The sequence below is a fragment of the Acanthaster planci genome, linkage group LG12 (assembly GCF_054643075.1).
Source record: "Acanthaster planci isolate LZ-2023a linkage group LG12, COTS_SCS, whole genome shotgun sequence".
Lineage (NCBI taxonomy): Eukaryota > Metazoa > Echinodermata > Asteroidea > Valvatida > Acanthasteridae > Acanthaster > Acanthaster planci.
This window is the reverse complement of record NC_141788.1, coordinates 14,339,929-14,356,887: the sequence shown is the minus strand read 5'-3', so window position 1 is coordinate 14,356,887 and position 16,959 is coordinate 14,339,929. Positions and strand designations below refer to the sequence as shown.

General features: G+C 41.4%; 2 protein-coding genes across 4 annotated transcripts; one reads left to right on the top strand and one right to left on the bottom strand.

The window, feature by feature from the left end:
- On the top strand, nt 1–7,814 carry LOC110987253 (protein YIPF1-like). Of its 3 annotated transcripts, none has more exons than XM_022249829.2 (8): nt 1–251; nt 1,682–1,718; nt 1,992–2,089; nt 2,969–3,137; nt 3,415–3,531; nt 4,084–4,238; nt 5,602–5,784; nt 6,078–7,814. In XM_022249829.2, exons 1-8 carry the CDS (start codon nt 207–209, stop codon nt 6,216–6,218), a joined length of 945 nt encoding a protein of 314 aa, XP_022105521.1. In that variant the 5' UTR covers nt 1–206; the 3' UTR covers nt 6,219–7,814. The 3 variants fall into 3 exon arrangements, with proteins under 3 accessions (XP_022105521.1, XP_087000699.1, XP_022105520.1); XM_022249828.2 differs by having other exon boundaries at nt 2–251; nt 1,983–2,089; XM_087144573.1 differs by lacking the exon at nt 1,992–2,089.
- On the bottom strand, nt 6,797–16,832 carry farsa (phenylalanyl-tRNA synthetase subunit alpha). The gene is made up of 12 exons (XM_022249826.2): nt 16,657–16,832; nt 14,464–14,604; nt 13,725–13,826; nt 13,482–13,600; nt 12,609–12,701; nt 12,126–12,254; nt 11,169–11,284; nt 10,890–10,974; nt 10,444–10,543; nt 9,768–9,936; nt 8,681–8,873; nt 6,797–8,208 (listed from the first exon to the last, which is right to left on the bottom strand). The coding sequence occupies exons 1-12, from the start codon at nt 16,795–16,797 to the stop codon at nt 8,103–8,105; spliced, it is 1,494 nt and encodes a 497-aa protein (XP_022105518.2). The 5' UTR covers nt 16,798–16,832; the 3' UTR covers nt 6,797–8,102.
- Nucleotides 16,833–16,959: the final 127 nt, after the last annotated feature.

Here is a 16,959-nt window from a genome sequence, read left to right as displayed (position 1 = left end):
AACAAGGTCAAAAATGGCGCTGCTTTTTGATTGAACAATTTCCAACGCGGCAGTCTACAACTAGCCTAGAAAAAAACTGCCACAAAGTCCTGTTTTTCATTCATTTTCTTTATGGTGACTTATCATCTATCTGTCTTTAGTGTGCTTTAATTTAATTTCTTCCATCCTTCCTATTTTTTGAATGCCTGTGAAGATTAACTCGAGTCATGGCTGACGAAAACATTATTCTCGATACAGATACCGTGCGCAAGGTAATTCATGTCCTTCCTATCCTCCATGGGTAATTATTGTCTCAATAAACCTTTTCGACGTTCGCAATGCATTATGGGTGTGGATGACAAACAAGCAATGCACAACCCTATGGGGGAAGTGAACCAGTCAAAAATCAAGTTACAGTTTTCTATTAAGTAATTTTTATGTATCTGCTCATCAACTTGGAGACATGACAGATGCATGCCTATTTATCATCAGATTATACAAGAAACATTTCCAAATACGTTTCCAAATATTTGTAAGAACAAATCACCCTCAATTTCCTTTTTTGAAGGGCACCAGTCACTCTGCAGGCTGAAAATGAACGTGACTGGTCAAAGCGGGATGAATGAGCTGCAAGTTGTAATTTTGATTGGACAATACTAGAACATTAATATTCACAAATTAGTCAAAGCACGGTCCATGACAAAAAGTGGTGTTGTTAGAAGGAATTCTCTGAATTTTCCTTCTCTGCCAAGCTAACTTCGAAGTTTGTGAATATCTTCGTCCCAAATCAATAATGCAACACTTTGTCAGGGGGGTGGCTTGAATTGGAGTGTGAAATAAAATGGAAACAGATTAATGTTTTGCAGGTACACTTCTCCCATAGGGTTGTGCATAAAATGCATTGCATGTATGTCGTCCAAACCCACAATGCATTGCGAACGTTGAAAAGGTTTATTCTCGTGATCAGAGATTGTTCCATTTATGACACTCATGTCTGGGCAAAGGAGCAACTCTCCATCCAATTTGTACTTTGTATATTGTTTATGCATGTTTTCCTCATTTCTTCCAGCAACATGATCAAAATAACTGAAACGTTTTCGGTACAGTGTGGGAGATATTCATAAACCATAGCACATAGTGACATTTCAGGCACATTTGATGTTAGCCCCAGACTGGGGGCCAGTCTACTGGACTCCCTCCATATCCTTGGCCCCACATGGTCAATCCAAAAAGTGCTGACTCTGCAAAAACGCCTTTTATGAAATCCCTTTTGTGTGTATGGATCACTCACCCCATCAAGCCACCGATGTATTACTTTGGGGAATTTCTAGTTTGTAAAATTGTAGAAGTCTGTGAAATTGTGGTTTGATTTGGACCTTTCCTTTACTACAGGGATTAACTCCAGATCGTTGACCAATGCCAAACACAGTCAGGGTCTGTTTGATCTGGGAACCAGACAGCGGTAGAGATTTTCTCTTGTTTTTTTGTTTTTTGCCGTTTGGGTTGGGGCCAAGGATATGAAGGAGTCCAGTATCTTGACAGCATAGTGTGACCATGTGGGTCTTGTATGTTTGACGTTGGAGTTGGACTGGTCATTGATTTCCACCTAAATACATGTACTTCCACTTCCTGTGTGTCTTGGGCCTCAGTGTCACCCATGGTGAAATTCTGAACTCAAAATGCTCTCTTTTTTTCCTTTCAGAAACCGCAAGACACAGCAGATGACCTGAAATTCCATGGTAAATTTGATTTCCACACTTGTCCACTTTAATTTTCACACTTTTAGGTCAACTTTGCATGTGAATTTGATTTACTACAAAACAGATACTACTGTAAGGGAAAGTTTTCAAACAGGAAAGTAAGAGCTGGACTTAGACAAACCCTGGTCTTTACGGTGAGAGGAGATAATACATGTAGATTGTAGCCTTTTGCCCGTAATATCCATGCAGTTTTCCAGCCCAAAGTTAGTCTTTGTTCGCTTTGTGCGTGTGCATGTTTTATAGATTTTACAGATTCCCAGTTGCTGGATGACATTGGAGATGAGGAAGGACAAACTATCACATTCACCAACCACCCGAGTGACAATGAGGAGGAAGGTGACGACACAGAGGTCAGGGGTCAACTAGGGTCAAATGCCAATTTGTCTTGTTGCATAACTTCTCACTTCATGTTGAAACTCTTCCAAAAGGCTGGAATACCCTTCTTACCCTTGATAGCTGCCAGTATTTTTTTGCTCAACTTTTGCTTGTAATAAAACTTTAAATGTTGAAAGACTTATCAGTATTGGCAAGAAGTAGTAAGGTAGAATTTGGTGTAATTCAAATTTAAAAAAAAGAAATTGGAATCAAGAATAAATTTTATGCAAAGTTCTATATTGTCCTATATACATCTTGCAAAATATCCCTTGAAAATGGCATAGGATGGCTTGGTGATTTAATTCATCAGTCTGTTGCCAGAGGAAGTTCTCTGTACTTTATCTTTTGCTTTTGTTCAGAGCTGCGAAAAAAGACAATCTTTTTGTGGTAAGTTTCTATGGGATTTAATATACCTCACACCAGCGACTATCATTGAAAACTGCTTGGCTCAGCAAGATGCCTGAAGAAAATAATGATAGTAACTTACAACGTTCACTTAGCCAGGAACCTGATTAATACACCATACATGTACATCATGATTAATGTCCCTGCTCACTGGGCCCATGAACCAACTTGGCTCCCTCAAGGGGGTTGTACAGCTAGGTGCTACCATTTCTGGCATAAACAAGCCAATCAAACACAACAACCATCTCTACCCCCTGCAGGCACACTGTGCCCATTTATACTCCATAGTGGTGACAGGTAAGTGGGAATAAAGTGACTTGCCTGAGGTCACAAGTAACCAGTACCCAACCCCGCAAGCCTATATGTTCATGAGTCAACAGACCTGAGGCCAAAGGCCTCCAAGAGAACCATTAAATTAAATTTTCTCTCTTTTTCTTCCTCCTTTTCAGCTCCTTTCTGGCCAGAAGAAACAACATTCCTTCTGGACCTTTGAGTACTACCAACAGTTCTTTGACGTTGATACGTCGCAGGTTTTGTGGAGACTCCTGGGTTCCTTTGTGCCCAAACCAACGACCAACTACCTGCAGACACAGATAAGACCCAACCCTGATCTCTATGGTAAGTACAAAGCCCTGACTCATTGTTTTTTACATTGGAAAATAGCTAATGACATAATTTGTCTGATGGCATTTAACTGTAGGATCAAACAGTAACACTATTATATGACCCTGAACTTAAAATGTGACGTTTGAAATTAGAAAATGCAGAGAATGTTTTATATTCATTGTCGAATGTAAATTTTGTTTCTGCTTTTGTGGGAATTTGGTACGTCCACTTAATTCTTGGGATTGGCTCAGCCCTAGTCCATTTTTCTCTTCTTGCTTTAAATTGTCAGGTCCCTTCTGGGTGTGTGCAACGCTGGTCTTCACCATTGCGATCAGCGGAGACATGGCCGACTACATCGCACACCGCAACCAGGCACCCTACCCATGGCATGCACATTTCTCTAATGGTAAGCTTTCATTTAGTATCGGAGTGGTCCCCCCTTAGTTGTCTGTATTTTGTAGATTGCACTCTCTGTGTAATTTTATACTCTTCTCCAGTGTGTGAACACCATCTGACATCCTTTTTAGGTTAGGTATATTGAAAAGTGCATAGTTGAGTCCATGCTTTTATGTACAGGCATATGTTTTTCATAACGGATGAGACAGTTTGTGTTTAACAAAATGGTTCATTTTGATTAATTACTTTTGTTATTGTGTCAGTGTTGTAATATGTTTCGGTGGTTTTAGTCCGTTAGGGTTTGCTGCAATGACACAAGTCTAATAACGACTCCAAGGCGCTAGAGGAAGAGAACTCGTAGAGCTGCTTTGCAGAAAATCTTTCTCAACAGAAAATTCTGCGCCTAGCAATAATTAGCACGGTACTTGTCTCCAAGCAATGCATACATATACATGCCATGACTTTCGGGCTTCAACAGCTCTGGGCATAGTTGGAGAGAGCCTCTCCATGATATTTATGAATATAAGTAATAACTATTGACTTGCTTTCTCATATATTACAGTGACCACAGCCGGTGTGGTGATCTTTCTGTACGCTTGGCTGGTTCCCGCTGCCTTCTATGCATTCCTACACTGGCGTGGCAACCATGCAGGGTACACGTTTCTTGAGTTGGCCTGTCTCTACGGTTACTCTTTCACGATCTACATTCCAATTTCGGTAGGTCCATATTAGAGCATCCCTCGCAACATTTGCCACTCATGAATGATCCATCTCCATGGCATCCCCTGAAGTGTTACCCACAAAGGAATTTTGGGAGGGGGAAACCACCTAAAATATACTGCCCTGCTGAAAAATCGTTATATTTCCTGTTTGGCAATTTGACAATCTAAAAAGCATTGTCCAAGTTTCTTTTTCAAGACAGACCTGATATGATTTGAACCAACAGAATGATATTTGACCACTTCACATCGGGGTACCCAGTATTGGAGACACAGTGCGTGGCCCACGAGACCGGGGTGCCTGAAATCGGAGCTTTCTTAAAAAAATAAATAAATTTGCTGGGCATTTTTAGAAAAGTTTACTTGCTGTCAGTAAAATGCTTGGGCCATCAGAGAAGGTAATTCCATCATTGATTTGCAACAGTGGGTTCACTGGACCAGAAAACTTGGTCTTTATTTACTTGGAAACAAAAGACCGAGCTGCTGGGACTTGGCGGTGAATGTTTGCACACTGTCAGTGCAGAGTGCTGGCCGTTAGCAGAGGTAATCTGTCATTGAAATACGGCTTTTGCCCTTACCCCACATATATTTATATTTAAATAATCTGTCATTGTTTTGAAACAGGATCATTGTTTGCCACTGCCTGCGCCAGTGGATTTGCAGCGTGGACAAAAGTTCGTGCTCCAGCGATTAGCAATACAATACTTATGAGCGCTCGTGGAATCTGGCCACATTGTGCAGCATTCACTGTGCCCGTGTGCCTGTTGAATGGCCCGGTTCAGTCTCATGGCCCATGTGCTCTGCATAGCAACACCGGCCGTCCAGCATAGCAATGCACTGGGCTAATTCCCGAAACAAAGAGGAAATTATGCGACACCACATAATGGGGGCTCTTTAATTGGCAGCATGCGTGGCTGTAATGCTCATGCATCAATGGAGGTTGCCTGTCAGATTAGAGTCGACACAGGACAGTCATTCTTTTGGGTGTACGCATGCAGTGAATGAAGATATGAATTTTTGAAGAATTTTGAAAATGGAAAAAAATGAAAAAGCGCCCAGCCCAGCAGCCTGAACATCAAAAACTTGCCAGCAGGAAGTGGTTAAGACCATATTTTCTGTAATTCTGTTTTTGTCTGCGTCAAAAAAACAAACAAACTGAGCTTTGTTTAATTTATCACTCCTGAAGAAAATATATATTTTTAGGGTAAAAATGTTGAAGGTTCCTATTGATATTTAGTGCGTAAGATCCCTTTCATGCCTACTGACCCAAAGGTGACTCTGGAGTCACCTGTGATTAAATGTAATAACTGGTTATTTGGTTCTAGCTGTTACTCTTCAGTTTGGTTTTTCCTTCTTGACAGCTGTTGTGGTCCATCAACTATGACTGGCTGCGATGGGTATTGGTGGGCGTGGCCCTGGCTTTGTCCAGCACCGTCCTGCTGATGTCTCTCTGGCCGGCGGTCAAGGGGGAGGACATCAAGATGGGTGTGCCGGCCATGATCCTGGTGTTCCTGCTCCATGCTGCCTTGGCAGTCGGATTCAAGGTAATTGCACGTTACTCAAAATGGTGTAATAAAGAACACAAGGCGCCCAAACCCGTCTGTAATTTTTTTATTGCTATAGAGATTGTGTCTGCCGAGGAGAGGCAACGCTAAGAAGTAACTGTACATTAGTAGTGCTTCCCTGAGGGTCCTTCAAATATCATTCACAAGGATAAGCTTTTTTTTCAGGGATTGAAAGGGCTGAAGTGGTCCTGTTGTCGGCATCGTTTAACTAGCATTTCTTAAAACGTGGTGCAAATTTAATCACGATCGTATTTTCTATTTGGCTTTTGCAGCTGTACTTCTTTGAGTTTGCTACTCATGCTGTGGACTTGGTGTCTACCCCTGCACCAAATGCCACAGCAACTGTTCACAGAGCGACAGTGACGCACGCCCCAACGCAGATGCCAATCTCAGCGTCTCCAAAGCCAACCTGAACACTGAAGTTCCAAAATCCATCACAACTCTGGTAAATTTCAAAGACCCCTATATAGATCCGACATATGATGTCACCTCTATCGCGTGTTGCATTCTGAAAGCCAAGTGTCGACTGGACGGCACTGTCGCTACCCTCTCATGCATATTCATAATGTACAGCATCATTCAAGGCGCATATTCTTGTTTTAATAGACTGTCATGGTGCATGTTAAGTGCTGCTCGCTTTTGTAAATTATTTCATACTCAATTTTTTGGATTATTTATTGTTGGGGCTGCATACACTGGGTAATGGGATCGTAGCGATGTTTGTTTGATGCTCACTAGTGAGAAATTTTGCTCATTCTGGTCAACTTTTTTTTTGGGGGGGGGAAGTCTTCCAATTTCTAAAGCCAGTTGTGGCCCAACCAAAACAAGAAGCCAGGAGTTGAGTTCAACAGGCATGTACACATACATGTTTCGCAGAAAGATAGTACAAGAATTTGTACCATTTTAGCAGCGGCATACATGTAGTGTTCATTATTCAACAGGACTCTGAAATGCTTTTTGTTGGGTTCAAGAACAGTCCTGACTACCAAAGTTGCCTTTTTGTTTACAAGTACATTTATTCGACCCCTCATTTTCGTAACACTGAATGGTCGATACTTCACAGAAATTGACAACCCTGTTCGTACGGCATGCAGCTCAAAAACATGCTACACATATTCAGCTGTGGGTAAGACGCAGCTGTTCTCTTTGTCTTAAAGTGTGTTAACTGCAACCTGATTTATCCCAACAGTGCCCTGTGGTAAAATATGCAAAGTGCGTCTGGTTTGTAATGTTTTGCTAGCACATTTGGTCAAACGTGAATTTCAGTGTACGGAAATGATCAAGCACATTCGCAGTGAACTGCATTGCCCAATGGCGTCACACGAGCTGGGTGGCTGAAGCTTATCAATACGTTAATATAACTTCACCTCACATAATTCAACATCAGCCGTATCTACTGCTAGGGTTGACATTGTAAACCAGTTACAAACTGTCTTGATGATCAGAGCTGCTTATTACACGAATTGCCATCAGTGAGCCTTATATAGTCGTAATGTGTCAGTTATATGACTATAGGGTAATATGTTGCCTAATAACTTTCAACTTGAAGGGATCATTTGCATTTCATTTTTTCCCAATGTTATTTCCAATCGAATAGGCTTCGTACGAAGACTTGTGTATCTATTGAGTCAGCTTCTAAGTTTTGTGTTACAAAGTCTGTGGGCTTCTATGGTAATAATGCATTATCATATTGTTGCCCCTGATCAAAGTATCCAAGACATGTTCCTTTAATATATTTGTGCACATCCCGTTGAAAATTGTGATGCCTTTTACAAGCATAATCCCTGTGTCGAATCTGTTCTATCAAAATCTTTCCTTCCTGGACCTGTTCTCCCTTAACATTTTTCCGCCCTTGTTAAAAGTGGTATTTACAAAAAAAGTTTTTTTCTGCCTGTTAAGGGAACTGTAAAATTACTGTGTAAACTAACAGTAGCCAAGTGAAGTTTATTCATCTTTTGGTTATCCGGTGTCGGTTTTGCAAATAAATGTGCAATTAATCTTGCTACAAATTCACTCATTTGCTTTGTTTCTTTGTCACAGTGATCATACACAAGTACTGAGAGGTACCAGCGTACTTTGGCAACTTGTGTGTAGAAGATGACCAAAATTAAACTTAAAACAAAAATATTACTGTTGATGCCAGTAAGCCTTCTTTGAAAAGTGTCACGGCCTTTGACTCTCGCTGGAATCGGTCCGACATTCCCGATAGAAACCACTACATCTTGTTATCCACATTGCATACTAAGTAAATATACCATGAGAATATTTTGCTTCAGGAAATAATTGCAACGTGCCCTTCATTTGTCAAGGCGACATATAGGGTTGTCGTAGACCATCTGCAGGTTGACTCGTGGGCCAAACAGCTCTCGGATGTTGTCTATGCCGTATTTGATCATCGTGGGCCTGGTGAACACAAGACACAAACAACTTGGGTGTGAGGCCTACTGAGGCCATGTCAAACTTCCACGATGATTCAAACCGTAGCATTCAAATTTACAAGGTTGAATTAACATTGAGCACCGAAAGAGATAATTTTGAAGTGCAAGAGTACCATGTACACTGGCATTAGAAAAGAAACAAACACAACTGAAATAATACACATACTTTTAATAGCCGAACATTTTTTTAGCTTTGACACCTTGACCTTTGACCTTCGGGTACCAGAGGGTGAAAGTATAGTCAGACTTCATATGCTCTCCCACCATTGTCCTTATTTGTCCTGACAAAATGGTAGCACTTCATGCAAAAAACCAATCTGATTCCCTTGTGGTGAAGTTGACGTCAAAAATGAAATGGAAATTCACATGAAATGACAGCTACTCGCTCATTCCCAATGAGATATCGTTTTGGTTGAAAATTGAGATGTACTGCTCACCTTTCTAGGGAGAGGCCCCAGGCGATGACCACCACATCCTCGGGCAGACCCATGGGCAGCAGCATCTCGGGCCGGAATACGCCCGAGTTGCCTACCTCCACCCACTTCTTCAGACCCTCGTGGTAGCTGAACACCTCCATGCTGGGCTCGGTGTAAGGATTGTAGGCTGGCTTGAAACGCAACTTCTCAATTCCTGATGGACAAGACGCACGCCTTAGCTGTTAGTGGTTTATATCTCATATAAACTGCTTTCACTTAGAGGCAAATTTGAACACAAATCATCTCATTTTCATATCTGTTTTGGCTAAATCAACCATGCTATCTGATGTTGACAACTTGGTGAAATCATTTATATCACAACCACTGAGGTATCATTTTAACAGTTCTGCCACCACCATACCCTGCACCCTACTGATCCTATGATAATGTTTCATGTGGACTTAATATAACTTGTAGTGTAAAGTGGCATCAAGGTTTCTGGCTTCACAGTGATGTGATTTGGGGTGTAAATGGCAAATGATAGGCAGAGTGTTGTGACATGTGGTGTCTTGTGGGGCAAGGGTCCACTCTCACATTAAAATGAATTCACAAATACCTCAGTCTCCCTATGCAACTTGACCGTGTATTGACATTTGATAATGCCGCTGAGATGCGATAATGCCACGTCGTAAAAAAACACTCTGGCACCTGGATACAAGACAGTTCAATACATCCCTATCGGTCAAGAGTCTGCATGCGACGCACATGTAGAACGTGCCACGCGCGCGCCAAGTCCATATATGGAGATTCATCTGGACAATTTGCACAAGGAATATACCATAAAATGGATGGGGGTGTTCGGAAAAATGAAAGTAAAATCCTAGAACAAAGCGTCGGAAATCCATCATATACTGACTTTTTTTGACTCTGATTAAAAAATGTATTTATGAAAGGGAATAAATATATGCTTGGCTGGTCTTAAGACCAGCTCAGGAGAATGGACACGACTAATGCCCAGCTGCAAGACCGGTCAAGCACATATTTAATTCCCTAGGCAAAGTTCCAGAACTGGTTTGTATTAACTCACCATTGGTCCACTAAAACTCACCAAGCTTTTTGAAGAATGCGTGCAAGACTCCAATGAGGTCAGCCAGGGTCAAATTGTAGTCGGCAATGACACCCTCTATTTGATGGAATTCGGCCAGATGCGTGGCGTCCAGTGTCTCATTGCGGAACACTCGGTCGATGGAGAAGTACTTCACCGGCCGGAACTTTTCCTGAAAAGCACGCCAAATGTGAGAATTACTCTTTTGCTTTTAACATGAGAGAGAGGTTAAACTGGCAGGCCTGGTATTGCCTGTGTTGCCTCAATAATTATTCCAAATGGCGATTCCATGCCAAGAGCTGATTGCCAACAAAAGCAGTCATTCCTCCTGTCTCTATTCCATTTTGTCCCCTTTCCAACCATTCTTCACGCCCACGATAGAAAGCATCGTAGTTTATGATTTACAGAAATGGTGGTCTTCAAGCAAGAAAATGTATGATTATGTCACTGAGTCAGACAGTGCTGCAATTCCTTTTTCTGCTGAGTTGCAAACGAATACAAACAAGAGCGAGTTCATATAAACACTGTCTGAAGCTAGTCAGACAGTTACACTGTCCATAAGGACCTTGCACGCGCCAATGGAACGAAGGAAGTTTTGGAAATGAATGTTTGCTGACTAGTTGTGGTGACCGTTGAGTGCACTCCGCATCGCCAGCTGTACTGAACTAGATTAACGTACCTCCTGGGCCAACTGGTATAACATTCTGGTACTGACGGCTGTCGTATGTGTCCTCAAGATGTTCTTCTTGGCTTCCTCGATCTTCCAGTTTGTCTTGTACCTGTTGATATTGTACATGCATACCACTGCTGATCAGTCTTGCTGACCATACAGGCAGTGAACACTTTGTGGGGTGACGTTTTTCACTGGACCCTACAAGAACTCCTGACTACTGGGGGATCAAAGTGTGAATGGACCAATGTAGAGGGAACTATCACACTTCAGACAGAGCTCTTATACATCACATCACAAGTCATCCAAGTCAACAAAGTTACAACAAGTAACAACAAGTTACAAAAGCCATTCGTTTGTCACAGTAAATCCCACTATACGCGTGACTGACTGGTGACTGATAACAGACTACCTGTCACCTATCACCATGGATATCACCATGAGTAGATACTCACCCTTGTGACCCATAGCCACCAACAGAGTGAACCGTTTTGACCCTTTCTAAGTAATCCATAGGAAATTCATGTGCGTATTGGGGATCTGCAACAAACAAAAACCAGGAGCTGAGATTAATTTGTACTCCGACAAAATAAAAGAGCATTTAAACTTGTAAGTTTAAAAACCACAATTTATCTGACACTTTGTGTCACAAACTAAAAAGTACATCGAAGCTCACAGACTACGCGAAAAAGCTCACTACTGTACAAAATTTGAACAGCAAGGGGGGGGGCCACCTTTGATGAAGAAAGTGTCTTGGATGTCCCTGGCAGGGTGCTGCTGGGGCTGGAACAGGGCGTCAAAATTCCAGAAGGAACTCTCTATGAAGTTGTTGGTTGGCATTTCAGTGAAGCTGTCAATACAAGTTTTAAAAAAATGAAGATGTTACATCACATACAGCACACGGCTGTGCTGAATATTTGAATAATTGAATATTGATTAGTCAATCATTAATATTCAAATATTTTCTATATCAAATAATTGAAAGTAAATCCCAATAAAATAAAGTTGGAAAAATTCAATTATTTGATTATAAAATTGCTCTGTAAAATCACAAATCAAAGTCTTACAACTATTTAAATGCACCTAAAGTATACGTCTAACAATAAGGCCAAATGATTATTTTTCTGTCCAACATTTCCACACTCTTTTGGTGTGTGATCTCGCTGACACTAAAGCAATAAATCATCAATTAAGCCAAACATACACTGTATGTTGGACCCCCCAGCATCCTCCTTTAACAAGGGGACCGCCCCTGCTCTGGAACTCAGAGATAGACCCCCACAAAAAAAAAGGTATATCTTGTGAGATTTGAATATTCAAACATAATGAAGATTGACTATTCAATTATTCAAACAGCTCAGGCCTTATGCAGTAGCTTACACTGATGGTAACTTGCATTGGGGAAGGAACGACCACACTGTTAATCAACATTCCACGGGCCATCTTTACACATATCTTATAAATTCTTTACACTATTTGTGCCTGTTTGTAAACATCGCCATGGTGCATTAATCCACAAATGATTTGGATAGCAAGAGCCCTTTCACCACATAATGACACAAGCTGAGGCCGAAAAGGGGGTGCACAAGTGCATTTGAGCTGGGCAGACACATTTCTACTTTTAATGCCTTGAACACCATTGAACCAAGTTCTCATATCGAAATGGTAGGCCCTAAGCAACCAGTGCTTACCCCATCTCCAGGAAGATCTGTCGGAACTGAGCCCTAACTTTGAGCAAGGGGTGCAGGTGACCGCAGGCTGGCATGACCCCAAGCGCATCAAAGTTGTACTCCTTAAACTTGTGATCCTTCCAAGAACCACTGCAACATACACATTAGAGATTACCCCCCCCCAAAAAAAGAAAATTCAAATCTATGAACAAAACAATTTGTAAGTGTCCAGAGGCCTAAAAACAAGAACTTGTCTGTCGTCATAAAGACAAGTCCACATCAATATCCGGGGACCTCCAACAAAGTTTGAAGGCTTCACTGGTTCCCGACAGCTGCCTGTACTACAAACTGCCATGTGAGCAGACAGAAGTGTTTCCTAATCCACTTTCCAACAAAATGCAACGAAAATACTTTCATTCTATTTTATAGTTTGGTGTTCCTGATTGATAAAACATGAGATTTGGGTGGCATTCTCCAATTTGCAGTAATCACACTCCCTCTTACCTGGCAAGCATCTCTGGTGTTAGGTCTGTTTCAGGCTTGCTGACAGATGTACTGAACTCAGAGCCTTTCATGACCAAGAAGGTATTCAGTGTCCTGAAAAAAAAAACACTCTTACATCAAATGGAGTAGAAAAGACAAATTGTATGTTTCTGCAAAGTTACTAACATTTTGACCTGCTCTGGTTAAAGACCTTGCATCTATTGGCAATGTCTACAAAACCCTAAAATATTTCAAAGGACAACGACTGACTTTGATTACCTCTGGATTTCAGGAACATCAAATTTGGAAAACATTCCAATACTCTGTTCTCAAAACTGCTTGTAACAGCGATGAAATAATGCAATATGTTTATAAAGGAAGTTCTTTTAGAAAACTAAAACAAATATGCATCGTATAGAACTTGTTTTCTTCATACATGTAGTCGATTGCATAAAAACCACAATTTAAAATTTGTTTCTGAGCAAGTCCCCTATTTCCTGCTTGCCATGTCCTGCATGTAACCAACGTTTTACCCTCAAACACATACATAGATTTCCAAGATTTTCATTCTGCTCTTGGGCATCTGGATTGAGAGTGCCAACAAGACTTTTTGTATTACTAATCTTTGTGATGACGGTGTAATTGAAGAAACCATGGCATTACGTACGGGACCAGAAGGGAATCTTCTTGCAGACTTAGCGTTCTTGAAGAGTCTGTTTTGTCCAAAACGTTTATCACTCAGCTCGGACAGAACAGGTGCAGACTGACAGGATTCCAAATAATATTTCTGAGATGTTTTTGGAATTGTTTTTTTCCGTTTCCTTCGCTCCAGTAATTCTCTATTAAACTGTCCCTACATTTGTGCGCAGTGGCACTGAGGGTAGAAAGACTCACACTTCTTGGATGAGTTTTCTTTTCTTCAGCTCTCCTTTCTCCTTGTCCGTTAGGGAGCCAATCTCCCCAGCGAGGACTTTCTCGAGCTGACCTCTGACCTTATCAACAATGCTGGACACCTGTGATGTAGCAAACAATTTCGAAGTCAGAAAACTTGGGTGCCAACTTAACCCAACAAATTTATGAATCATTACATAGCGAGCATGTACAAAAATCCTTTTCAAGTGCAGCACGACCCCTGACCTTTCTCATAACTCGAGGGCCTCCTTCAGCTGCTTTGTTGATCTCTAACCATCCTGCCGACATGGCTTTGCTGAAACCAATCTTTGCATTTGCAACAGTTTTCTAGAAAGAGAACAAAGAAACAGCGAATGAAATCTAATGGAAACGTTGACAGGACCTCTGCAATTGCCACTTGACATTGACTGCAGGAGTACTTGTGTTTTGTGGTGATGTCATCATATATGCACATGTCAGGCGAAATGAATACAATGCAGGACTTCTGCCGCATTCTGTAATGGAGTTGGTGGTGCTTGTTGGAAGTTGTACATTCATGAACTCGCATTACACTAGAGAAGGAAAGCTCATGGATTGCATATTACTAACGTCTGCATAAATTTTGACGTTGTCACATACATGTAATGCAAGTACAATATTGAGGAAAATTTAAAATAGAGAAGTGCAGGGCCTAGAATCTGGTATTATTTAGTGGGGAAATGGTGCTTTGGGTAGTGATTAGTGAAAATTTGCATTATAGCACAAGACTTATCGTTCACAGTGTTACACCAGGGTAGTGTTTAAAGGGGATGGGCCATGTAGGGTTAAATTGACGTAATAGAATAATTTTCAATCGTCTTATATACAATAAGTTGGATACCAGACACCATTGAGCTAGTGTACAAGCTGCATAGAGGTTACTGAAAACAGTCTGCAACACACATTCTTGGCTGCGAATGAATGTGTTTTAGCTGCAAGTCATTACCATGAGTTCAGCCTGTGGTATACCGCCCTCTTGTGGTACTGCCTGGAACACCAAGGCCTCATGGCTCCCTGATCTGATGATGGCCTTCCCTTCGAGAGTCAACTCCCAGTATTTACTGGTTTGTTGCTTCGTTTCAATCACCTGTAACAGACACACAAAACAAGGAATACCTTTAAACTAGTGAAGTACACTTTCATTTGTTGTCCATCCATGCATAATTACAAGAGATTTTAAAAGCCTTCATGAATGCTATTGCAAGTGTGCCCCTGGTACAGGCACAGCAGTTGAGATAGGGTGAAGATTCAAAGCGAGTAAGAAGTGCTGAAGCAGATGGGACCTAGAAAAAGCTACACTTGTTGGGTGTAGGACACCTTAACCACAAAAACAGATGGAAGAAAATTCTTACAAGCACAGGTGTAAAGATGGACACTTGTAACAAAACTAACGTTTCTGTTTGGAGGAGGAAATGAAATGTATTGATGAAAGTTAAGACATAAATATTCCATAATTCTCTTTGGATGAAAAAAGTTATATCAGTTAAAAGAACAGAAAGAAAATATATTCCTCCACAGTGATTCTTCAGTTTACAAGGAAAGAGTTCCATTTCACTGGATTTTAACCCTCACCGCCAAGCATATTGTTTGGCTTACGCTGCTCAGTACTACAAAATATTTAGTAATAGTCTGAGCCTGAAGGACCTAGCGCTACAAATTACTACTTCTGGCTCGGGCACCCTCCATTGTTACTTGTATAGAGAACAATAAAGCCATGCATTCATCATGCCAAAGCACTGTATGGTACATTGTCTTATCTATTATATCTTTTGGCTTTACAGAACAATAAGGTCATGTCCTCTTACAAGCGACAGGGCTGAATACTACATTTTACTACAACTAGTAATTTGTACGTTTTCAAAGTTCTTCAAAAATTCATCAATTCATTTAATAGCCGTTTATACCAAAATGAAGGACTCTTTGGGCACTATTCTAAAGCTGACAGGTAAAATTCATTGACTCCTGAATATTTCAGCCAGGCCTGCAGCCTTGGAAAAAGAGCCCAGTTTGTGCAGTGTTACGTAAGATTCTATTGTTCCTGAAACGGGCACAGTGCACTGCAGACCTCTTTTCAATAGGGGCCAGATTAGCATGCAGCGGTACTTTGTGGCTTATTGCTGCGGTGGTGGAGAGCTTTTGTCCCCGGTGGTATACTGTTTCAAAACAAGGCTGGATTTTCTCCACTATTGAGAGCGAAAAAATGTTGGTAATGCCCAGCAGCTCAGTCTTTTGTGCTGAGCACGGTCTTTTGTTACAAGGCCCAACTCTTTTGTCCCAGTTCTGGGCTCCCCGGCTCGGTATATAAAGCGTATGTACTCGAAAAAGGGTCGCCCGGCAGGAAGTGGTTAATCCCTTGGCCTTGGTTGACAGGACTTTGAATAAATGGAATAAAATTGCTCCCGTAAAGTCACAAGTTCAACTGTCTAGGGAGCAACTACTTGCTCCCGTGATGATTGGCCCAATTTTGAGCCCTGACATATTAGTGACATTGCATGGATGACTCCACACGTCCAGCATTATCATGGGGCTTGCTGGAACACAGGCCCAGCCTTTATTTGTGTGCATTTCCCCATCCGGTTTGTAATGTAAGTGACTTTGTCATACACGTCCACACACCACTCATTACAAGCTCCCTTCGAATGAACACACAAGTTTGTGTGGTAATTTGCATGCTGTAGACTCACATAAGCCTTACTGCTGATAACGCATGGGTAATTTTGCACATTGGTAGAAAGGCACTGTGGGAAGGAAAAAGGGGCCATGTTTGCTCTTTTTCCTTCCCATAATGCCTTTCTACCATTGAGCAAAATCATTTATGTGGTATCACAATACATGCAATAAGGCTTATGTGACATGAGACTACGGCATGCACAAGCTTGTACACGGCTTTTACCACTGCCTCTTTTGATCAAAATTCGAAGCCGCAGTCACAAGAGACAGGACTGGATAATGGCTATCCCTGTCATGCGCCGCGCCGCCCTATACAATCCCATGCATTAATTAAATTGACACACCAGCAGTGCTAAGAGATTATGCGTAGCTCACTAGCTGACGCAATCCATACACATTCAATGCAAGCGCACGTGTGCCTATAAGAAAGACAGAGCTAGCCTTATACCGATTAACGAATTAAAATTACATTTCCTAGCGACTGCAAGCTTTTCACAGCTCCGACAATTTGCTGATGGTCTTTTTGTAGTGATTTAGCCAAAGCATCCGTCGAAATCTGTCCATCTTTTTCTAAACGTTGAAGGATGGTCTCGCCCAGAATTTCCGCCATCTTGAATGTTTTGCTGGTAGTTGTGAACTATTTGACAGATATCAAGCTACGTTACCTATTCTTACGTATATAAAATAGCCGTCTGATTCGTATTTTATCCTCGTGCTACATTATTGCTCCCCAACCTGTACAGAGTTCTTCATTTTTCATTAATAAAATAAA

Coding starts and splice junctions, on each gene's coding strand:
- LOC110987253 (XM_022249828.2), top strand. CDS start 207: ATGGCTGACGAAAACATTATTCTCGATACAGATACCGTGCGCAAG. Junction 252..1,681: donor ATACAGATACCGTGCGCAAG/GTAATTCATGTC, acceptor TTTTCCTTTCAG/AAACCGCAAGACACAGCAGA. Junction 4,239..5,601: donor CGATCTACATTCCAATTTCG/GTAGGTCCATAT, acceptor CCTTCTTGACAG/CTGTTGTGGTCCATCAACTA.
- farsa (XM_022249826.2), bottom strand. CDS start 16,797: ATGGCGGAAATTCTGGGCGAGACCATCCTTCAACGTTTAGAAAAAGAT. Junction 10,544..10,889: donor GGTGGCTATGGGTCACAAGG/GTGAGTATCTAC, acceptor CAATATCAACAG/GTACAAGACAAACTGGAAGA. Junction 9,937..10,443: donor TATACCAGTTGGCCCAGGAG/GTACGTTAATCT, acceptor CGTGCTTTTCAG/GAAAAGTTCCGGCCGGTGAA.